Source organism: Chrysoperla carnea, chromosome X, assembly GCF_905475395.1.
Source record: "Chrysoperla carnea chromosome X, inChrCarn1.1, whole genome shotgun sequence".
Classification (NCBI taxonomy): Eukaryota; Metazoa; Arthropoda; class Insecta; order Neuroptera; family Chrysopidae; genus Chrysoperla; species Chrysoperla carnea.
Window position 1 is genome coordinate 14,221,923 of NC_058342.1, and position 20,090 is coordinate 14,242,012.

General features: G+C 31.0%; 2 protein-coding genes across 3 annotated transcripts; one reads left to right on the plus strand and one right to left on the minus strand.

The window, feature by feature from the left end:
• The first annotated feature begins 1,231 nt into the window (after nucleotides 1-1,231).
• Nucleotides 1,232-7,707, plus strand: LOC123302344 (transketolase). 2 transcript variants are annotated; one of them, XM_044885236.1, is made up of 3 exons: nucleotides 1,232-1,436; nucleotides 4,756-6,359; nucleotides 7,480-7,707. In XM_044885236.1, the coding sequence occupies exons 1-3, from the start codon at nucleotides 1,330-1,332 to the stop codon at nucleotides 7,659-7,661; spliced, it is 1,893 nt and encodes a 630-aa protein (XP_044741171.1). In that variant the 5' UTR covers nucleotides 1,232-1,329; the 3' UTR covers nucleotides 7,662-7,707. The 2 variants fall into 2 exon arrangements, with proteins under 2 accessions (XP_044741171.1, XP_044741172.1); XM_044885237.1 differs by lacking the exon at nucleotides 1,232-1,436 and adding an exon at nucleotides 1,594-1,767 and having other exon boundaries at nucleotides 7,480-7,706.
• Nucleotides 7,708-9,667: 1,960 nt separating this feature from the next.
• LOC123302339 (kinesin-like protein KIF3A) lies at nucleotides 9,668-18,526 on the minus strand. The gene is made up of 7 exons (XM_044885230.1): nucleotides 17,983-18,526; nucleotides 16,969-16,974; nucleotides 15,811-16,321; nucleotides 13,891-14,428; nucleotides 12,758-12,994; nucleotides 11,055-11,213; nucleotides 9,668-10,687 (listed from the first exon to the last, which is right to left on the minus strand). Exons 1-7 carry the CDS (start codon nucleotides 18,461-18,463, stop codon nucleotides 10,559-10,561), a joined length of 2,061 nt encoding a protein of 686 aa, XP_044741165.1. The 5' UTR covers nucleotides 18,464-18,526; the 3' UTR covers nucleotides 9,668-10,558.
• Nucleotides 18,527-20,090: the final 1,564 nt, after the last annotated feature.

Sequence of the window (20,090 nt, forward strand, 5' to 3'; positions counted from 1 at the left end):
GATACTTTTTATATACAGAAATGATTATCCTTTTACTGTACACTCCATAGTTTAACTGTTAAAATTATTCCTTATAAAAAAATTAACAACTTTTATTTGAATCATTATTTCGTAAACATCACTGTTTACCCGCGAGGGCGCAACTTAAGAAAATACTTTGGTGTCAATTTTCTCCAAAACTATTAAAATAAAATGAGTTGATTTTTTTCAGGTTAACTTGCAAGTAGTGGTTTTATGAAACATTCTAGAAAAACGAAAAAAAATTCTAGAAAATATTGGTGAAAATTTCGAAATTTTTAAAAGTATTTGAAGACGCCCTCACGGGTAAAAAGGAATGTTTAGAAAAAAACATTTTAAACAAAAGTTGTTTATTTGTTTATAAGAAATAAGTATTACATTTGAACTTTTGTTCCATCTTTAACGGTTTACAAGATGGGTTTTTTCTTCTTTTGATTGAATGATCAAAAAAATTTTCGCAAGTATTTTAAAATTAACACGCTATTTTTTATAGTTTTGGAGAAAATGGACTCCAAAGTTTTTTCCTTGCGCCCTCACGAGTAAACAGTGATGTTTATGAAATAATGATTCAAAAATTCAAATAAAAGTTGTTAATTTTTTTTATAAGGAATATCCTTTACATTTAAACTTTTTTGCTAATTCTAACGTTTTACAAGATGGATACTTTTTTACTTGATTTAATGAGCAAAAAAATTGGCATATATCGGTTAATTTTGAAGCTAGCAAGTTGAAAAAAACCAAAATGTACACAAATACTTCAGTTAGAACTTTTAATTGATTTTTTTTATTGAATGCATATTTTGTAGTAATTTGTAAAATGATTTAAACCCCCAAACACCCCCCCCCCCAAAAAAAAGGGTTAGATACGCCCCTGAGATGTCGACTTTTTACAACCTAATATTTTATTTAAATTTATTTGACTAAAATAGTATTTTTTAAATGTAAATTAACATAATTACTTATTTAAATTTGTTTATAAAATATTGGACATAAGTATTTATATATTTGGATTGAACTGTCTTCCCAATTTGTCGTTATAAGCGATGTCGCAGTAAAAGATTTATACTATACTTCCAAAACCATAAACGTATATTTCCATATGAAGTTAAAAAAAGATAGGATATTATTAGATAGAAATAACATTATTTTAGATAATACATGTCGATTTATAGTATTCATCAGCTGATTAACAATTTTAAACACAAAATCGTATGTTTAAACATTTTGTGTTCACGCTTGTATGTTCGACCGCGTGTTATAACTAGTTACCATAAAATTTTACCAAGTCATTATAGTTACAGGAAAAGAATTATGGCAAATTATCATAAACCCGAATCCAAAACCATTCAAGAGTTAAAGGATATTGCCAACAAATTACGGATTGATTCAATAAATGCTACACAAGCCTCAAAATCGGGGTAAGTTTGGTTCAATTTTCTTTTTTTATCATTTTTTTTTCACACCGCGATGATAACCTGTCATGACTTTGAAAAGTACATACTTGTTATAAAAAAAAAACATGGATTGAGTAGCGAAGAGGGGAGATTCGAAATTAACTTCATTGAATTTACAAAATTTAGTTCATTTATCGCCGAGGTAGCGTTATAAATTGATAACATTAGTGGACTAATTTGTATTTACAAAAATTTTAACCATGAGTTCTGAAAAAGTTAATGTTCAATTATTAAAAGATATTGCGAATATTTTACGGATTGATAGTATTAAATCAACTCAAGCTTCAAAATCTGGGTAAGTTTTTTTTTACATAAAACAATTTTTTATTCCAAACACCGGCATTTGTTTTAAATTTGACCTTCATTTAACCTTATTTGCTGGAATTTGTTTTAAGGTCGATGTTAACTAGTTTTTTTCTAAAGTTTTAAAATTAATTAATTTACAATTACAAAGGTAACGATTTAATTTTATTTAGTTTTTAAACTTAAAACAGAAAATTTGGAATATAAAATTTGGCGGTAATTTTTATTTTTAAAGGTAAATTGTGTAAAGTCATTAAGGAGTTATTCGTGCAATATCTACAGTGCATTCATAAAATCCTACAAAATTTAAAATAATCATATTTTCGTTCAGAAATTGAATATTTTAGTTCAAAATTTAACTTTTATAGTAAGGTTTTCATTTTTAAAATTCATTTTAATTTTTTAAATAATGGAAAAAAATTTATATCATTTTTTCGGTTTGATTTTTGAGGTACACTTCCATGCTATTTTATTTGAACCATTAATTCATAATTTTTAACTAGTTAAATTTTTCAATAATTTTTACATTTTAAATCTAAATATAAAATTTTAATTAATTTTAAATCTAATATCATAAAAAAAATCATGTTTGAAGCATTTCCGATAATTTTAAACCATGAAGTTGACAAATAGTTAAGAATTTAAGGGTAACTTAGAAGGGTAAAAGTTTAAGGTCGTATAGAAATTGTGTTATATCATATTGTGCAGTTTTTTTCGAAGGAATAGATGAATTTTTATAGATAATAATTAAGTTAGGTAATAGTACAATTTTTCGATATATCGCTTAGTTTTCGAGATATGGAATTTTTAAATTTGGTAGTTTTTACTAAATATATGCAAATTATTTTGATTATGAATACATTAAGCTCCTCAAATTTTTTGTGGTATTGCTATATTTCTAAATATTTTTGCGAAGCTTTCGAATCTAAACTCCTCTCCGATATTAGCGTGAAGACAATAATTCTCTAAATGTAATTGAAAATATAGTTTGAAGGGAAGCTGAGACGGATTAACATTTTTTTCTTAAAAAAATTGAAAATTTTAATTTTTTTTTAATTGTTCCTATTTTGGATTGTAATTTGATAGATTTTTTTATTTCAGGAGGACACTGTGAAAAAATAATAAATTTTCATTTTAAGATTTCGGTTTTTCAAAAATTAAACGATATATTGAAAAATTGTTGAAAAAAATTAACGGCATTTTTGAATCGCTTATATAGGAAAAAGAAACTACTCATTAGTATAACGACCGATTTAAATCGGCCACAATCGGCTCGCTTTTTTTTATTGCAAAACTGCAACTTTTTATTGCAATCCTTCAGAAAAATCCCCCAATTTTTTTTTTTTTTTAAACGTTAATAACGATTTTTTGTTTTATACATGCTAGAAAGATGAGATTTTCACCAATCAACCAGAAATAAAATCAAATTAACAAAATACTTCGAAATCTTTTAATCACATCGTAAGACCCTGGAAAAATGGAAAAATCCCCCGAAAAAAATCTTTTTCAGTTCTATAAATCCTAGAAAGATGCGCTTTTTTGTATTCGACGCGGGAATTGCTTGAAACGTATGGGAAAAATCGGACAACTTCAATTTTTCCATTGAAATTCCTTCGGAAAATCGCAACCCCTCTAAATAATGTTCTATAGTTCTATTACTTTTTGATTTTGAAGTATTTTTTTAAGTTTTGTTACAATTCATGTAATATTATTTTCTGTAATTACGCGGAGCCAAGGTCGAAAGCCGTTACGGGGGTCAACCCGTTTGCGCTTAAAACGAGTTTTAGCCAATAAAATCAATCTACCCTCAAAATACTGATACATGAGGCAAAAATTCATAGAAAAAAAATCTGGGTGAATCCAACGACCATAATCGGCCACGTTAATTCCTCGGGCGCCTTAGCTAATTTTGTAATTATTATTTTTAACTCAAGTAAGTTCAATTTATCTTGAATTTGATTTTCTCTTATAAAATAATACCGGTGATAAAAATGATTTTTAATAACAATTTCATACCAATTTTGAAACAAATTATGTAAAAAATTATTTCTTAACTCTCTAATCGTATTTCTAAATTATTTCACTTGATTAATTTTATTACAACGTTTATGGTAGTCATTAATTTTAAAAAGACTTGTTATCCGAATTTAATGAAAAATCTACATTTTAAGAAAAAATACTATTTTACATACATTTTAAGTAAATTTTTTATATAGTCCAATTAAAATTACGTCCTAATTTAAATATTAATAGTTTTCTTTAAAGTTAAGGAAATTTTGATTGTCTAGAAGTACCGGGTGTTCAGAAAATTAACGCAATGTTTTATTTGCGAGATATAGACCCAAGGAATACGTGATGAAAATTTTTGTTTGCAAATAAAAGTGTATTATGAAATATACTTTACACCAAGGCCAGATTAACCATTAGGCAGAGAAAGCAACTGTCTAGGGATTCCGCGCGTATACAAGGGAAATTGAAAATGTTTTATAGAAAGAAAATTTCATTGAAAATTTTGGATCCTCAATGATAGGCGTTATTGCTTTTTTTGACGTATGCTGTCAGTTGATGAAATACTGCATACTTACTTACGTACGTAACAAAACTATCTAGTATCGAGTAGTAGAACTAATAATATGGGTACGTTACGTTACGTAAAATGTGATGTTATGAACGATTTTGTATCCAAAAAAAAATTAGAAAAGTTAATATTGAATCTCAATGTACTTGACAAAACTATTTTCTTTATTTTATTATTTTTTATTGCATTTAATAAGAACAAAGTTTAAATTAAAACACGCGGGTCTCATTTTACTTACCCTGCATCTACTTGAAAAGAGCTGATCTTCAATCGGCTGAAAAGGAGCTCCGAAATCCAGCCCTGCTTTCAAAAACTACAAATTACACATTCGAATGAGTTGTAGATTATCCCAACGATTTTTCTTTGGCATACAGCTGTTTGAAATTTTGACATTTTTTACAGACATCCAACATCATGTGCCTCAATTGCCGAATTAATGTCCGTACTATTCTTTCATACCATGAGATACAAAATTTCAGCACCACGTGATGCATCCAGCGACCGTTTCATTCTATCCAAAGGTCATGCTGCACCAATTTTATACGCTGCCTGGGCCGAAGCAGGGTTATTCCCAACCAGCGAACTATTAAACCTACGTAAAATCGACTCAGATTTAGAAGGACATCCTACACCTCGTTTAAATTTCATCGATGTTGGTACTGGTTCCTTGGGTCAAGGACTTGCCGTCGCTTGCGGTATGGCATACGTCGGTAAATACTACGACAAAGCTAACTACCGTGTCTACTGTATTGTTGGAGACGGTGAAGCTGCGGAAGGTTCAATTTGGGAATCATTACACTTCGCAAGCCATTATAATTTGGATAACTTAGTCGTATGTTTTGATGTTAACCGTTTGGGTCAATCTGAACCCACATCCTTACAACATAAAATGGATGTTTACCGCAAACGTTTAGAATCATTTGGATTTAACGCCCTAGTTGTCGATGGTCACGACGTTGAAGATCTCTGCAAAGCATTCCATAACGCTTCCACAACCAAAGATAAACCTACAGCAGTTATTGCCAAAACATACAAAGGTAAAAACTTCCCAAATATTGAGGATTTGGAAAATTGGCATGGTAAGCCACTTGGTGCTGAAGCCGACCGTGTCATACAACACTTAACTGGCCTAATTAAGAACAAGGGACCTTTACAAATTCATCCACAAAAACCAATCAACGATGATGCTCCACCGGTCGATATTTCCAACATTACATTGTCATCCCCACCAAATTACAAAGCTGGTGAACAAGTAGCAACTCGTTTAGCTTATGGTACAGCTATCCAAAAGCTTGCTGAAAATAACGCTCGAGTGATTGCTCTCGATGGTGACACCAAGAACTCAACCTACTCCGAAAAAATCAAGAAAGTTGATCCAGCACGATACATTGAATGTTTCATCGCCGAACAAAATTTGGTTGGAGTTGCAATTGGAGCAGCTTGTCGTGATCGTACAGTTGCATTTGTATCAACTTTCGCAACATTCTTTACAAGAGCCTTCGATCAGATTCGTATGGGTGCTATTTCACAAACCAATGTTAACTTTGTTGGATCTCATTGTGGTGTGAGCATTGGAGAAGATGGTCCAAGTCAAATGGGCTTGGAAGATATTGCCATGTTCCGTACAATTCCAGGAAGTACTGTCTTCTATCCAAGTGATGCTGTGAGCACAGAACGTGCCGTCGAATTGGCTGCAAATACCAAAGGAGTTTGTTTCATTCGTACATCAAGACCCAACACACTTAATGTGTATCCAAACAATGAGAAATTCGAAATTGGTAAAGCAAAAATTATAAAACAATCTGCCAAAGATCAAGTACTTATTATTGGAGCTGGTATCACTTTACATGAAGGTTTGAGTGCAGCTGCTACACTTGCCAAAGCTGGTATTAACGCTCGTGTTATGGACCCCTTCACAATTAAACCATTAGATGTTAATGCTGTCATCCAAAATGCCAAAGCTTGTGGAGGTCGTGTTATCACTGTTGAAGATCATTACGAACAAGGTATGTGCAAAACAATTTTAATACAAATTTAAAGAATCGCTGTGTCCAAAAATCCCTTTTTTAACGACGAAAGTTCAAACTAAATCCCGTTTATAACAACATTAGATAAAGCAACATATCGGTTATAGCGCAAAACCATTTCTTTTGAGAAGAATAATTTTTAATGAAAAAGTCATTAAATTAGCTTTTAGAGACATTTTCCTCGGGAAGATAATTTTTTCAGAAAGACAAAATTGATACATCGCTTATACTGACGATCGGATAAAGCGATTATAACTTTATTTCTTTTCAATATCAATTCAACCGGTTTTTTGATAACCAAAAACTGTGCATTTTCATAAGAATGAATTTTTTGTAACTTCGAGATGAACTATGTCTCAAAGTTATTGAAATAAATACCACAATACTCGAAATAAAACTGTATATTAAGAAATTCTATTCAAAAAATATAATTAAAAAACATAAAACAACTTACATTTCGCCAAATATCGATAATTCGATTGCAACAAAACCATCGTTAGTTGCTAAATTTATTCATATAACACATTACAAACATTAGCGCCTGCGTTGCAATCGAAATCTCGATATTTGGCAAAATGTAAGTCGGTTGTATGTTTTTTAATTATATTTATTAAAAATAAAATCTCTGAATATACAATTTTATTGCGAGTATCGTGGTATTTATTTCAATAACTATGTGAATTTTTATTACATAGAGCGCCTTAATTTTCAAATTAAGGGAATTGCTAAACATACAACGTTTCATGCAAAAATTATTCATTTTCGAAGATAAAAATTTTTACTTCAGTAAGAGGTTTTCTCATTGCTAAAAACGAATCTTTCGAAAGGATTTATAAAAATTGAGACAGTTAAAGATTAAGTTCTTAGAATTTTCTCCCCTTCAGCGAAACGCATAATATCCCTTCAAAGGTGAAGTAAACAATTTTCCTTTATTTTTAACAAACCCGTCAAAAGTTAAAAAATTTTGTTTTGAAACCGAATAACTATTCCTTCAAATATTTAACAGTACACACTCTCGACTTCCAATTCATGCTTGTCTGAATTTTGAAATTAAAAAATTGAAATTTTGAATTACTAATTTTTTTGTTTTATTTTCTAGGTGGTCTTGGTGAAGCTGTGCTATCAGCCTTAGCATTGGAACCATCCGTTTTCCTTGTGAAGAAATTGGCTGTGCCAACAATACCCCGGTCTGGTCCACCAACAGTACTCCTCGACATGTTTGGAATTTCCGCTAAACATATTGTAAACGCAGCTAACGAATTGTTTAAAATTAAGGCTTAAAAAAAAAAAATCAATATTTCAGAGCATTCCAAAACAAAAATGCACAAATTTTTTTTGAGAATCATTCCATAATTTAATAAATTGTTACAGAAGTTTTTTGTTTTAAAGAAATAATTTTATAAAAAATTTTTATTTTATGTATAGAATTTATATAAAAATGTTTTTAGGAATGTTTGCGTTGGCAAACATGTAAAAGTCTATCGTTCCGAATTTAAAATATGTTACTATGAATTAAAAAAAAAATATTTTTCACAAAATTAAAAAGTAATTTTCTAATTATAATTGAAATTGAAATTTTTTCGTTTTATTTTCCAGTCCGTTCCAGTTTACCCTTTCGACTGTAAATTTACGATAATAATTCTTTCTCGTGAGGATTGGAGATGAACCTAGTGTCTATTAACCTGTTCCTAAGCCGTACCTATCTTTACACAAATAGTTATTCAAGCAGAAATCTTCTTTCTGCTAACAGATGCTTAGATCTGTAACACGAAGGGAGCGGAGCATTTCTCAGACAGTAGAGCAACACTTCGGGTTCTTGAAATTTCAAGATTCAAATCGCGGGTTTTCTATAACTTCCTCGAGATATTTAACCACATGGTATTGAATAACATTGTCAGATTGAATACTGGACCACTCTTTTCTTGTCTCTCCCATAGCAAGATGCTCTATAATTTGCCGAATCAAAGACAAGGTATGACAAGCCCACTTTCATCAGTGGGATTTTGCGTAAGGCATGCGATAGGCTAAGCTGTGTATAACACACAGCTTAATTATTTGACTGTGTTCGTTAGAAACCAAAGAAGTTATATAATATAGAGGCTAAAAAGCATAGGAAACACAATAAGTGATGACTGCTAAGAAAGGGACCGTCTTCCCCCTGTCTCGCAGCCTGACAAAGCGCGAATATTAATATTTTGAATTATTGTATAAAAACGTGCAGGTCTGTGGAGTTCATAGAGGTAATGTAAGATAGACGAAGACAGCTATACGCGTACTTTTTTTAGGTCTTTTTTTATCTATAATGATCAACCGTTAGATGGCCACATTACAGTTCTAGTATAGTGCAGGCTGAGAGTTTTCATATTAAAAAAGAAATTAACCCGTCCAATTTTCTAATACGATAATTAGGAGAAAAATAGTAGTTTTAAGGACGTACGAGCGCCAGGGCAATGATGGATAAAAGGCTTGTTTTTTTTATATGAAGTTGGACTAAGTCTAAATCAATTCTGAAAATTTTAGGGGGAAGGGGGTTGCCCGATTATTTAAATAAATAAATGGCTTCAAAAGTAGACATATTTAACATTGGTTTTATGGTAAAACGTTTTATGGTGGAAATTAAAAAAAAAAAAACTATTTAATTTAATTTTAAATATTAATAAATTTTTGGAAAAAAAAAACGTTGTGTCCAACTAATAAAGAATGTATGTACGGTAGTGGGGACATAAATTTAAAAAAATATATATTTTCAATTTTGATGATGAATTATGTTACAACTTGACAATATAAGACGAAAAGGATGAATGATGAAATTTTTCGATATGTGGAGTAATTTTCAAAATATCGAAAATTTTGTTTAATTATTTAGTTTTCGATGTTTAGAAAACCAAGGCAGATATCGAAAAATGTTATTCTTATTTTTCGTTTACATTCATGAAGCTATAACAAAAATCATCAAAGTTGGAAATAAGGTACAAATAATTTCAACCACAAGTCTTAACTTGCCTTGACGCTCGTATTACATTAAGGTTTTGTTAAAAAAAATGAAACAAAACTGAAATATGTTCAAGAAACTTTTTATTAAATATTCACTTAATTTTGTTTTTCATGTCTTAATTATTAATAAAAAGAAAAAAAAATTATCAAACAGAAACAATAATTTATTTTTACAAAAAAAGCAACAAATAAATATATTTTGGTAAATTAATAATTAATAATTAAACGGTTGGCAATAATAATTAATATTATAAATTAATAAAATTAATATCACAATAATAAAATTTAGCACAAGCAATAGAGAAATAAATTTACTCAAAAATTTAAAGGACTCGCTCAATATTTTTTGTTTATAGATAGTTGAAAGTATGTAAAATAACATGTCAATTAGTGATGTGACGAATATTCGTATTATAGAAACAGGAAGAGTCATGTATATAATGCTTGGGTCCGAAACCGTTGACTCATAAATCCTGGGAAGTGGAGAAGCTGTGAGCTTTCTACGTGACGCCTGTGCTCAACAGAATCCTATAGCTTGATCAATGAGGGCACAGAGAACTCCTTGGTCTAGGACTTAGGTGCTAGACTAGTGATAATTTTAATTTAAACTTAGAATTAAAGTAATCTATATTGATAATTTTAATTCCGTAAATCGTAATTTAAATTTGAAAATAAAAATCTTGGGGTTTTAAAAAGTAAAACGGCGTGCCATAGTATTTGAACATTGATAAATAATGAATGAATAACAAATAACTAGTGTAAAGGAAAAGCGTTTTTTAAAATTTCCATTTCTCAATTTTCCAAGAGCCCTACGTGACAGCAACTTTTACATAACTACTTTTTCAGTGAATCCCTAAAATTTCTTAGTTTTAAATCTTTATTTCTTGTACTAATTGGAATTACCAAAAATACTTTGCACATAAAACGACTAGAAATTTGTTTTTGTTTTTTTTTAGGTAATAAAATAAATATGGTGGCTTTAATTAAATCGGTGCACCATAAAACCACAGCTTGGTCCATTGATACCAATATCGGGCCTCATGTGTGTGAAGAGAGGTGATAAAGGTATTAATAGAATTTTTTTATGAGGACTTTGTGACTGTAAATTTTTCATGGACACTTCTATCTAAGATTTTGGAATGAAATATGAAGCGTAAATTTTTACCGAATAAAATCCAATAAATTTAATTTTGATTTGCACGTAAATCAGTTGTTGTACCTTTACGGCCGCGTGATAGTACAGCAGTTTTTGGACGTGGAACACCAGTATGAAATTTATTGTGCGGTTTATGCGATAAATAAGGCATGTATACCTGAAAAACAAAGAATTTTCTTATTTAGCTTTGAAAGTTTTATGATTTCTTATAAAAATAAGGAAGATTTTAAGTTCGCAATAATTACTTAATCCCATGGTGGCCACTGTTTTTACAAAATGAAATTCCTTGACTTTTCTCTTTTTTCACGAAGGTTCCTGGCATTACCCTGACTTTTCTAGTAGAATTTGAATTCCCTAACATTACTAGGTTTTCCAGATTTCCCAGTAATGTGGCCACTATGAATTATTTTCTGTCATCACGATTGGAAAGAAATTAAAATAAGTTCGATCCTAAATGGATTCAGAAATTATAAAAGATCGATATTTTGAAAAAAAAAAATTTTAAAGTTGTATGAGTTACTCACAGGAAATTCAATATCATAAGCCAACTCATTTCCAAGATTTCGAAATCTTGATTCACGACATTCTTCATGCTTACGCATGTGGTTACCAGTGTAGGCGACACATTTTAACTGCCATTCCCCAATATCTTCATTCCACTGGGCAAATGACTCGACTTTTTTCTAGAAAAAAATAATTAACTTTAATTGATTGATAAATTCATCTTATTAGTCGAATTTAATCCGAAAATATAGACTTATAAACTGTATCAAAGCACAACGAAGAGGGATGGGGCATTATAATCAGTTTTACAACTCTTAGAATACGATTAATGGAGTTTTGGTGATGTCTGAAATATATACGTCAACGTAATATTGTAATTTCCGTCAGATTGTACAGGGGTTACAAAAAATCACTCCAACTAGCGCTAATTCAACACCTATTAACGAAAATCAACTCATTGCGTAATGTTTAGTAGATCTGGGTCGAGTTAGTACGAGTTGGGGTTGTTTTTGGCCCTTTTTATAGAAGTCAAATTAATAATTTTACTATTTAGTTTACAATCTGGTGAAGATTACAATATAACGGTGACATATATATTTATTTGCTTTCCTTCCACATTTGGGAACTTCAGCGAACCCATTTAATTCAAATGAGCTAAAATTGTGTAAGGTTATTTGCTAAGCAGAACAAGGTCATAAACGCAGGGATTGAGTCTATATATAAGTCTTTTTTTGCGTTTTTAAGGGGACTTTCTCATGGCGAAAAAAAAATCATCTTATATATTATTTCTCTAGCCTGTTTTTTCCTGGGTTCGCGAGATCTTCCTTATTCCTTTATCAAATTTCATAATTAACTCTTCATTTTAAAACTTATCCTGCTGGCTAATGATAAAAAATAGTTTCACGGTCAAAAAATGTACCGCTTATGAAAAAAAAAGGTAGAAAAATAATATTCAGATTTAATTTTGTTCATTATGTACTTTGTGTATCATATCTGAAAAATCTGAAAAAAAAGAAGTAAATTAGCAGTTATATACTGTTTTTCTAGCCTGTTTTTAGCTACGGGTGCAGCACATTAGCCCTTTTGGATGTTTGTACATGTCTTAAAGTTTATACAAAAATTTGCATGGCACATTTGTTCCATTTTGACCACTGCAGAGAGCGTCATCCAAAAAGCTTGAGCTTGCGTGACAGTTTGTTACCCTCCTGTAAAATATTTTAAAAAATTTAAACGCGATTTTATTTGTAATACTCAAAACTATATAATAAACCTTTTGAAAATTAATTTTTGTTAATTTTATGTTTGGGTTGAATTTACCCCTGTACAAAAAAAAGTAGAGGTAGTTTTTTAACTTTTTAAAAATGTATTGACTAGTTTTTATTTTAACGAATCAAAAACATTTAGTTTTTAAAAGATGGATCGCGTGTACTACGAAAAAACGCCGTAACAGTTTAAAAAAAGTATTTTCGAGAAAAATGCGTTTAAAGTATCGTGCGTCGCTTTGAATTGGCTATGTACACTTAACTTTTTTTCTACTTCGAATTTCTTCATACAATTTTAGGAGAGTATTTTTATGATACTAAGGAACATTTAGAAAGTAAAGAATCCTTAACGCTTTTCGGCCCTCCAACCAATAGCCCCTCTAAATTGAGCCAGAAGAATGTAATTAGAGTAAATGAAGATAAAGCATCATTACAAGATGTATAAATAAAACTCTACTTACGTAATATTCTGAAGGAATGTGTTCGTTAATGATGAGATCAGATAATTGTAAATCTTTGGTTACGCTACGCATATTTTCTAATGTACCCTCCATTTCACGTTGCTGTTCTTGATGTAAATCAGCGTATTCAGCTTTTGTTATTGCCAATAAAGCTGCAACCTTATTTAATTTCTTTGTTTTACCAGCAACTTCTTCGGCTAAACTATTGTAACGTTCTTCAATATCAATCCGTTCCATCTAAAAAAAAATCATTTATTTTTATTAAGTATCACTTATGCCTGCAGATTTGTTGCGTTATTGCTGAATTTGTGTTTTGTTTTTATCAATGAAATTATCCTCTTTCGAGAAAAACTAAAAGCCTGGTCGTCAAAAGATAAGTAGGAACATTAAAGAGATGAATTGGCTGTTCCAAACCGATTATTTGGTGTTCAAATGATAAAGAAAAACAAATTTAAGAAGCTTCATTAGGATCGATTGAAAACTTTTTGAAAAAAATTTAAAAAGAATTTCAAGTGTGTCATTTTTGAAGCAAGAATGGATTGAAGGTTAAAAACGTATTCGGTTATCCGAATACCCAGTGGAGAGGAGGAAGAAACGATGTCCATATTCTCTGCCACTGCTCAACTCTTGTCATAAGGAGATGGACTTACTTGATCCAACCTTTCTTTGACGATATCTCTAAAAACTCTTTTGCTGTTTTGAAACAGCTCCAAATGGTTATAGGACAGTGGCCGTAGATGAACCAATTCTTTTTCGGTATCACAATGAAACGTATGGTCCAAGTGTGTTCCATCCCAGGCCAACCCCTCTAACCTAACCTATCTGATATACACAAAATTTGTACCCTGTTCGGATTATAGTATGAAGAAATTTTGAACCAAATTTGTATAGGATGTGGAAATTTTTAGCACGAATAACAATCAAAATAAACGCAGACAGTGACAGTGGTAGATGAAATTAAAAGACTGATCGACGAGAGGACTAGGAAAAACCGATAATGATTGACATGTTACTGAACGAATGGTCGTCTTTCGGATTAGCGGGGGCTTGTAATGCACTATTTCTCTATCATCGATTGCCCGAATACGGTCATTATAGAACACCCTATATACCCATATATAAAAAAAAAATACCTCAATATTTTTGATTGTTTCTAAAATTTCTTCTTCATTCTTTCGCCGAAGTTCTAGCTCCTTGGCTGATTCTTCTAATAATTGTTCTTGAATTTGTGCTTTTTCTAATAAATTTTCACCACCAACTAAAATTTTCTCCTCTAATTTTGATAATTTCTCTTGTATTTGAGCTTGCTCATTGATTGTCTTATTCAATTCATCATGATGTGGATTTTTTTCCACCGTTTTGTTTTGTTTTTCGGACACATCATCGAAACTTTTTTCAGCATCTTCACTTCGTGTGGAATCGTTCAGTTGCGACTGTTGATTTTCCAATACTTCCGGTAATGTGTACAATGTTCGTTGCGGTTTAAAATCGCTATCTTCTTCCTCTTCTTCTTCTTCAATTTCTTCCACGACGATTGGATTATGAATCGATTCTTCTTCTAATTGTCGTTTTAATTCGTTAATTTGTTTTTCGAAGGCTCGAATTAAAGTGTCATGCGGTTCTTCGTTCGGTTTTGTATGATTTTGAATATTCTTTGCACGATTTGCATACCTAAAAAAGTATCATAATTTTTTAGTAAACATTTCCTTTGTATAATTGAATTTCGAAATTCTAAACCCGATTTTAGACCCTAAAATGGGATATTCAGACAAGATTAGCTATAGAGTATAGTTTTAAAAATTACGCTATTGCAATAGAATATTTTTTGAATATTTGAAGAAGGCTTCATCAGAAAATTAAGCGGTATATGTAACAGAGGAACTTGGAGAAAAGAGATGTTATAATATTAGACACCTTGTTGTAGAAATAGCAGCTGTTATTTTAGGCTTTTTAGATTTCGATCAAATGGCGAATAGGAAAATTATGGTCTTGATTTATGGTCTGTTGAAATCTAGAACCATTTTAGTTTTTTTTTCAAGCAAATAAAAATAAATAATTATTATTGTATGTTGCTTAGTGGGGAATTAACTGGTTGAAAAACAAGTAATATCCACCTAAGGCTTCTTAGCAAACGCCTTTTAGAGAAATCAGTGCTTTTTAATTATAAAATTTAAAATATTTCCTTATTTTAATCATGTTTAAGGCTATGCATAACTGTAGATTTATGCATTACCATACAAACATAGAAAGTATCATGATAAATTTATCTTTTCAGCACAAATAGAATCAAAATCGAACTCGGGTTAGTATGAATTAGTTACCAGTAAATTTTTATGTTACTACATAACTTAACATGACTTAATTATTTCAATAAAATCATCTTTCTCGGAGAAAAAATGAAAGCCCGGTCGCCACAAGACAAGTAAGAACACCAAAGAGTTTTGGGAAAAAAAAGCACCAAATTAGTTCCTAGGGCATTTCTTTCTGTAAATAATCTATTCTTTCTGTTTTTCCTGAGTACGCGATTTTTCCTTATTCCTTCATCAAATTCCATGATTTAAACCTCATTTTAAAGTTTATCCTGCTGGCTAATAACAAAAAATAGACTCACAGTCTTAAAATGTACCACTTAAAAAAAACATGCTAGAGAAATAATAATAAGATTTCCTTTTTTCATTATGTAGCTTGTTGCTTGTACATTATATCTGTAATGAAATTGCCTACAAATAAAGAAAAGTAAATTATCACTTATATATTATTTCTTTGCCTGCTTTTAGCCAAGGGTACCGCACAGCGGAATTCCGTACAGGTCGAGCTAGCTATTCATAACAGATAAAATATACATATCACTTATATCGGTTATTCCGATCATAATTTTAGGTCCCGCCTTTCGTCATTAAAATTTATTTTGGCTGTAATTATAATTGGAATTCATGTACTCAGGTTTGTTTGAAAAATTGTACATTTTTTTGCCAACTCCCAAAATCTTTTTAATACGATATTCTCAAATTTTCAGTCGTTTAAAAAAATGCGTCAGTCAAGTTTTGGCTTACCTTAAAGTGCTGATAGTTTCCTCATAATTCGCATCAGCTGGTCCAATTGTTGCAATCATAACTGTTTTTGAATTACCCCCTAACGAATCTTGCAATAATCGCGTTAATTTCGAATTACGATATGGCACATGGGTAGATTTTCCATCAACTAGCGCAGATATCACATTTCCCAGTACAGACAACGATAAATTAATTTTAGCTGACTCCTTCAATCGAACTCCAGCTGCATGAGTTTTATGTTGACGTTCGGATCCAGCTAAATCGACTAAACTTAATTTGCCTTGCAAAAATCGTGTAGTTCCACCTGGTTCTCGTATACTGGACTCAACGGTTATGTTTAATATTGCGTGCGATCGTGAACTTTCTTCATTCATGGCTGTTGCACCCACAATACGATTTTGGGCACCCAATTTTAAAATGTTATCGATTTCATCGGCATTTTTACATATATAGCCAGTTAAACCGTTTACAAATACGCCAACTTTATTCTTTTCACGCACCTCTAAATTCCCTGTGATCAAAAAAAAAAATAATATAAGTTTTCAGAAAAGACCACTAGCTGAAGCTTCCTGCAAATTTTCAACTGCCCATCTTTTAATGTTTTGAGAAAATTGACATAAAAAAGTTTTGTTCAAATTTGTGATCTCACGTGTAAACAGTGATGTTTACGAATAAAGTTTCAAACGAAATTTTTTTTTTATAAGGAACATTTTTTACATTTAAACTTTTGTTCTATCTCTTACGGTTTACTAGATCAGTCCTAAGGACCCAAGACCTTGACTTATGTTGCTCATTTACGAACTTAAACATTTTTTTTACGTCTTGAGCACGCTATAAAAATTTCAGCTTGATATCTCTTTTCATTTTTAGTTGTTTAGTTGTCGTGTTGACGTACGGACAGACAGACAACCGGAAATGGACCAATTAAAGGCTTTTATAGTTAAATTTTTTTAATTGTGCGAAACTATTTGATTTATTTTTAACTCTCAAATTTTGCCGCTCTATGCTCAAGGATGGCAAACCAATGGCACGTGATACAATATTTTGGGCACTCCATCGATCACAAGGTTTACTATGAATGGATACCGTTTTTGCATTCGACTCGTGAGGGCGTCTATAAACTTTGTGAAAAAGAATCATGAGGAAGTAATCAAAAACTGCTAACTAAATGTTGATGGAAATGAGTCTCAGGTTTTTACTCGGAGGTTTTAGAGGCCGTTGAACTCGAGTATCTCACCACCAAAATGGCCCCCGATAAAGCTGGTGCGCATTGCGGGCAGTATACACTGCCTCTTGGAATTTTACGAAAATATGACAATATTTATAACACATATTTCCTCGAAACTCGGGGGATTTTCGTGGCCGCTGAACATGATTATCACTAAGAAAATGTCTCCGAAGTATCTGGTGTCCAAGACGGACGAAAGGGGGACGTCCAGAAACTAAATATGTATATTACATATTCTCGTAAAACTTCAAGAGACGAGATGTATCTACCCCGCGCTGGGCAACAAATCCCTTGGGGGCTTGGGGGTCATTTTCGTATTTATAGTCGTGTTCAGCGGCTCTGAAAACTCCCAAGTAACGAAATATGTTACATATTCTTATAAAACTCCAAGAGACGAGGTGTAAACTTCCCACCCTAGGCACCAGATACATCGGGGGGTTATTTCCGTTATGATATTCGAGTTCAATGTCAACAAAAATATCCGAGTAACAAAATTAAATTCATTTCCATGGACATTTAGTTTCCAGTTTTTCATTTCACCCTCATCACTTTTGTTCACAAAAGATTGTAGACACCCGCACGAATCGAATGCAAAAAACGACATCCCGGTGTTACTGCTAAAAAAAATCGGCAATTCATTCCTATATTTAGTCCACTATATGCTTAAACCGGCAAGGTAAAATTTAGTACTTTCACTTGTTTGTCAAGAAACCTTTAAAAAAAATTAGGTAGGTACTCGGTTGAGCGGGCTTCAGGAATCCAAAAAATTTTAGTAATTTAAAATTGTACTATCACTGATTTTTAAAACTTTCACTTTCAATATTTTGATATTAAACCAAACATAGATAATTTTTGTCCTTTATCTCGTCAAATTCAACAAAATTTGAACCCCCAAGAAAATTAATAATAAAAAAAAAAATTATATTTAAAAAAAATTTTCTTACCTGTATTAGTAATTAAATCTCGAACCTCCTCATTATAAATTTCAATATATGTCACACAAACTAAAAACTTAAAAATTGGATCAGCTTTCGCAATATGCCCAAATATTTGAGCGAACGTATTTGGTATAATTCCACGCGTTTCAGGTGTTGTGTCCCCTGACATTGTATATGTTTTGCCAGTACCAGTTTGCCCATATGCTAAAATCGTACCATTATAACCATCGATAACACTATCCACAATATTTCTGGTGGTTTCCGAATAAATTTCCATTTGGGTAGCAGTCTCATCGAATACATAATCAAAAGTATAGGTTTTCGGTGGTTCATTACCGCCAGGTTTTTTCACAGTCAAAGACCGTGTAAATGTATCAACATTTACAATATTTGTACAATTTAATTTTTTTTCCTTTTTACTTGATGGACGAACTCGAACCACAACTCGAACGTTCTCTTCCTGGCCATTGATTTGTTCGGATTCCATAGTTGTTCGTATGTTTTGGTAAAAACTTGTATATATAAATGAATATTTTATAGTCAAAATTAAATAATATTCATTTCATTTAGGTGATTTTTTGATAAATTTTTGCAAAACTATCAATTATTTTATCATGTGATGTATCTACCCAATTTTTATAAACAGAACTAACTATGACAACCATTGACAAACACGAGTCGCTGTGAACATGTGCGATAAATGTTTATTATACAGTTAAAATTGAGTATAACGTCATATTTACACACATTTGAAATTTACAATAATTCATTTGAAAGGTTATTCGCTCTTTGCATGAGTTTTATTTCAGTCAGTTACCATAGTAACGATACACTATTTTATTAATATAATCGTATGGATATCAGTCATCAATTGTATATATGGTTTACATTGAAAATTTAACACTATTTTCGAACAAATTTAAATAAGTAATAATGTTAATTTTCATTTAAAAAATATTATTTATCCAATTTCGTCTCTTATTTTCAAAATTTCGAATGCAACAAGTTTAATTAATTGTTATTTTTCAATAATTTTAGTTTGAAATTTGCTATACAATTTACATGTAAAAAATTTTAAATTGTAACAGTCTCCTTTAACGCCTAAATTAATTATCAACTGGAAGCGTGTTTGTCGATCTGATTCTCCCCATCGTAACTACGCACAGAGTCAATATGAACACTACGGTAACCGGTAAGTATAAAATCCGTTTTTTTGCTCAATATATTCCAGAAATACCTACTTTATTAGTCTATTGCAGGAATGATTTAATACTTTTTACTGTAATACTGAAAATTATTTTTATTTCATTCCATTTTTTCCTCCCTTCATTTTATGCGCTCTTAAAGTATGACTCAAATTTAGTAGAATTAAATACTTTATTTAATAAAATTGGGCAGCATTGGTTGTGAAAGAGAAAAATCAATTATTTTTATTTTATTATGTCTCTAAGTAATAGTACACTCTATGTCTCTGAGTTTGAGCATCAAATTAGGTCACGTGGTCTGTTTCGGCCATGCTGCTATCTGGGAAAAAAACTTATAGCAGTATCACATCGTAAAAAGCTAAACATAGTTTAGTAATTCTCAGGAATAATTTTGACAGTACTGATTAAATAAATTTATATTCAACTCTTTATCATTACCAAGGGAATTACTTTTAGTATGAATATCTGGAGATATCGACTTTCGATATTGATAAAGTTTTTTGTCGCTTATTTATACAGTTTAACGCTGCTGCTTGACGCTGAACATTGTTCAATTTTTTCAGATAGATGGAACCCTAATTTTACGCTTAAAGCCAGCGTCAAGCGACATCATGAAGTTACATTTTAAGTGTTATAACTATAACATTATATGTGTAGTAATACAATTTAGAATGGTTTAAATTTTACGTTTATTTTGACTTACAAAAAAGGGTATACAAAAAATCGCCTTCCTCGGTTATGTAAGTTAATTTGACATACTATAAAAATTTTTAGCTCAAAAAATAATGACGTTACCAGTATGAAAATATATTTTTTGGATGATAAAAAATTTTGGAAAATATGACCCAAATTGAGAAGAATTACTCTCTTGATTTGTTAAAATTGGATAAACGCTGTGTGTGATAGAGA

Excerpts from the sequence above, each read along its gene's own strand:
- LOC123302339 (XM_044885230.1), bottom strand. The coding sequence starts at position 18,463 with ATGGAATCCGAACAAATCAATGGCCAGGAAGAGAACGTTCGAGTTGTG. Across the intron at positions 12,995-13,890 it reads AAACAATCAAAAATATTGAG|ATGGAACGGATTGATATTGA; the intron begins GTATTTTTTTTT and ends ATTTTTTTTTAG. Across the intron at positions 11,214-12,757 it reads ACATTCCTTCAGAATATTAC|AAAAAAGTCGAGTCATTTGC; the intron begins GTAAGTAGAGTT and ends ATTTTTTTCTAG.
- LOC123302344 (XM_044885236.1), top strand. The coding sequence starts at position 1,330 with ATGGCAAATTATCATAAACCCGAATCCAAAACCATTCAAGAGTTAAAG. Across the intron at positions 1,437-4,755 it reads ACACAAGCCTCAAAATCGGG|ACATCCAACATCATGTGCCT; the intron begins GTAAGTTTGGTT and ends CATTTTTTACAG. Across the intron at positions 6,360-7,479 it reads TGAAGATCATTACGAACAAG|GTGGTCTTGGTGAAGCTGTG; the intron begins GTATGTGCAAAA and ends TTTATTTTCTAG.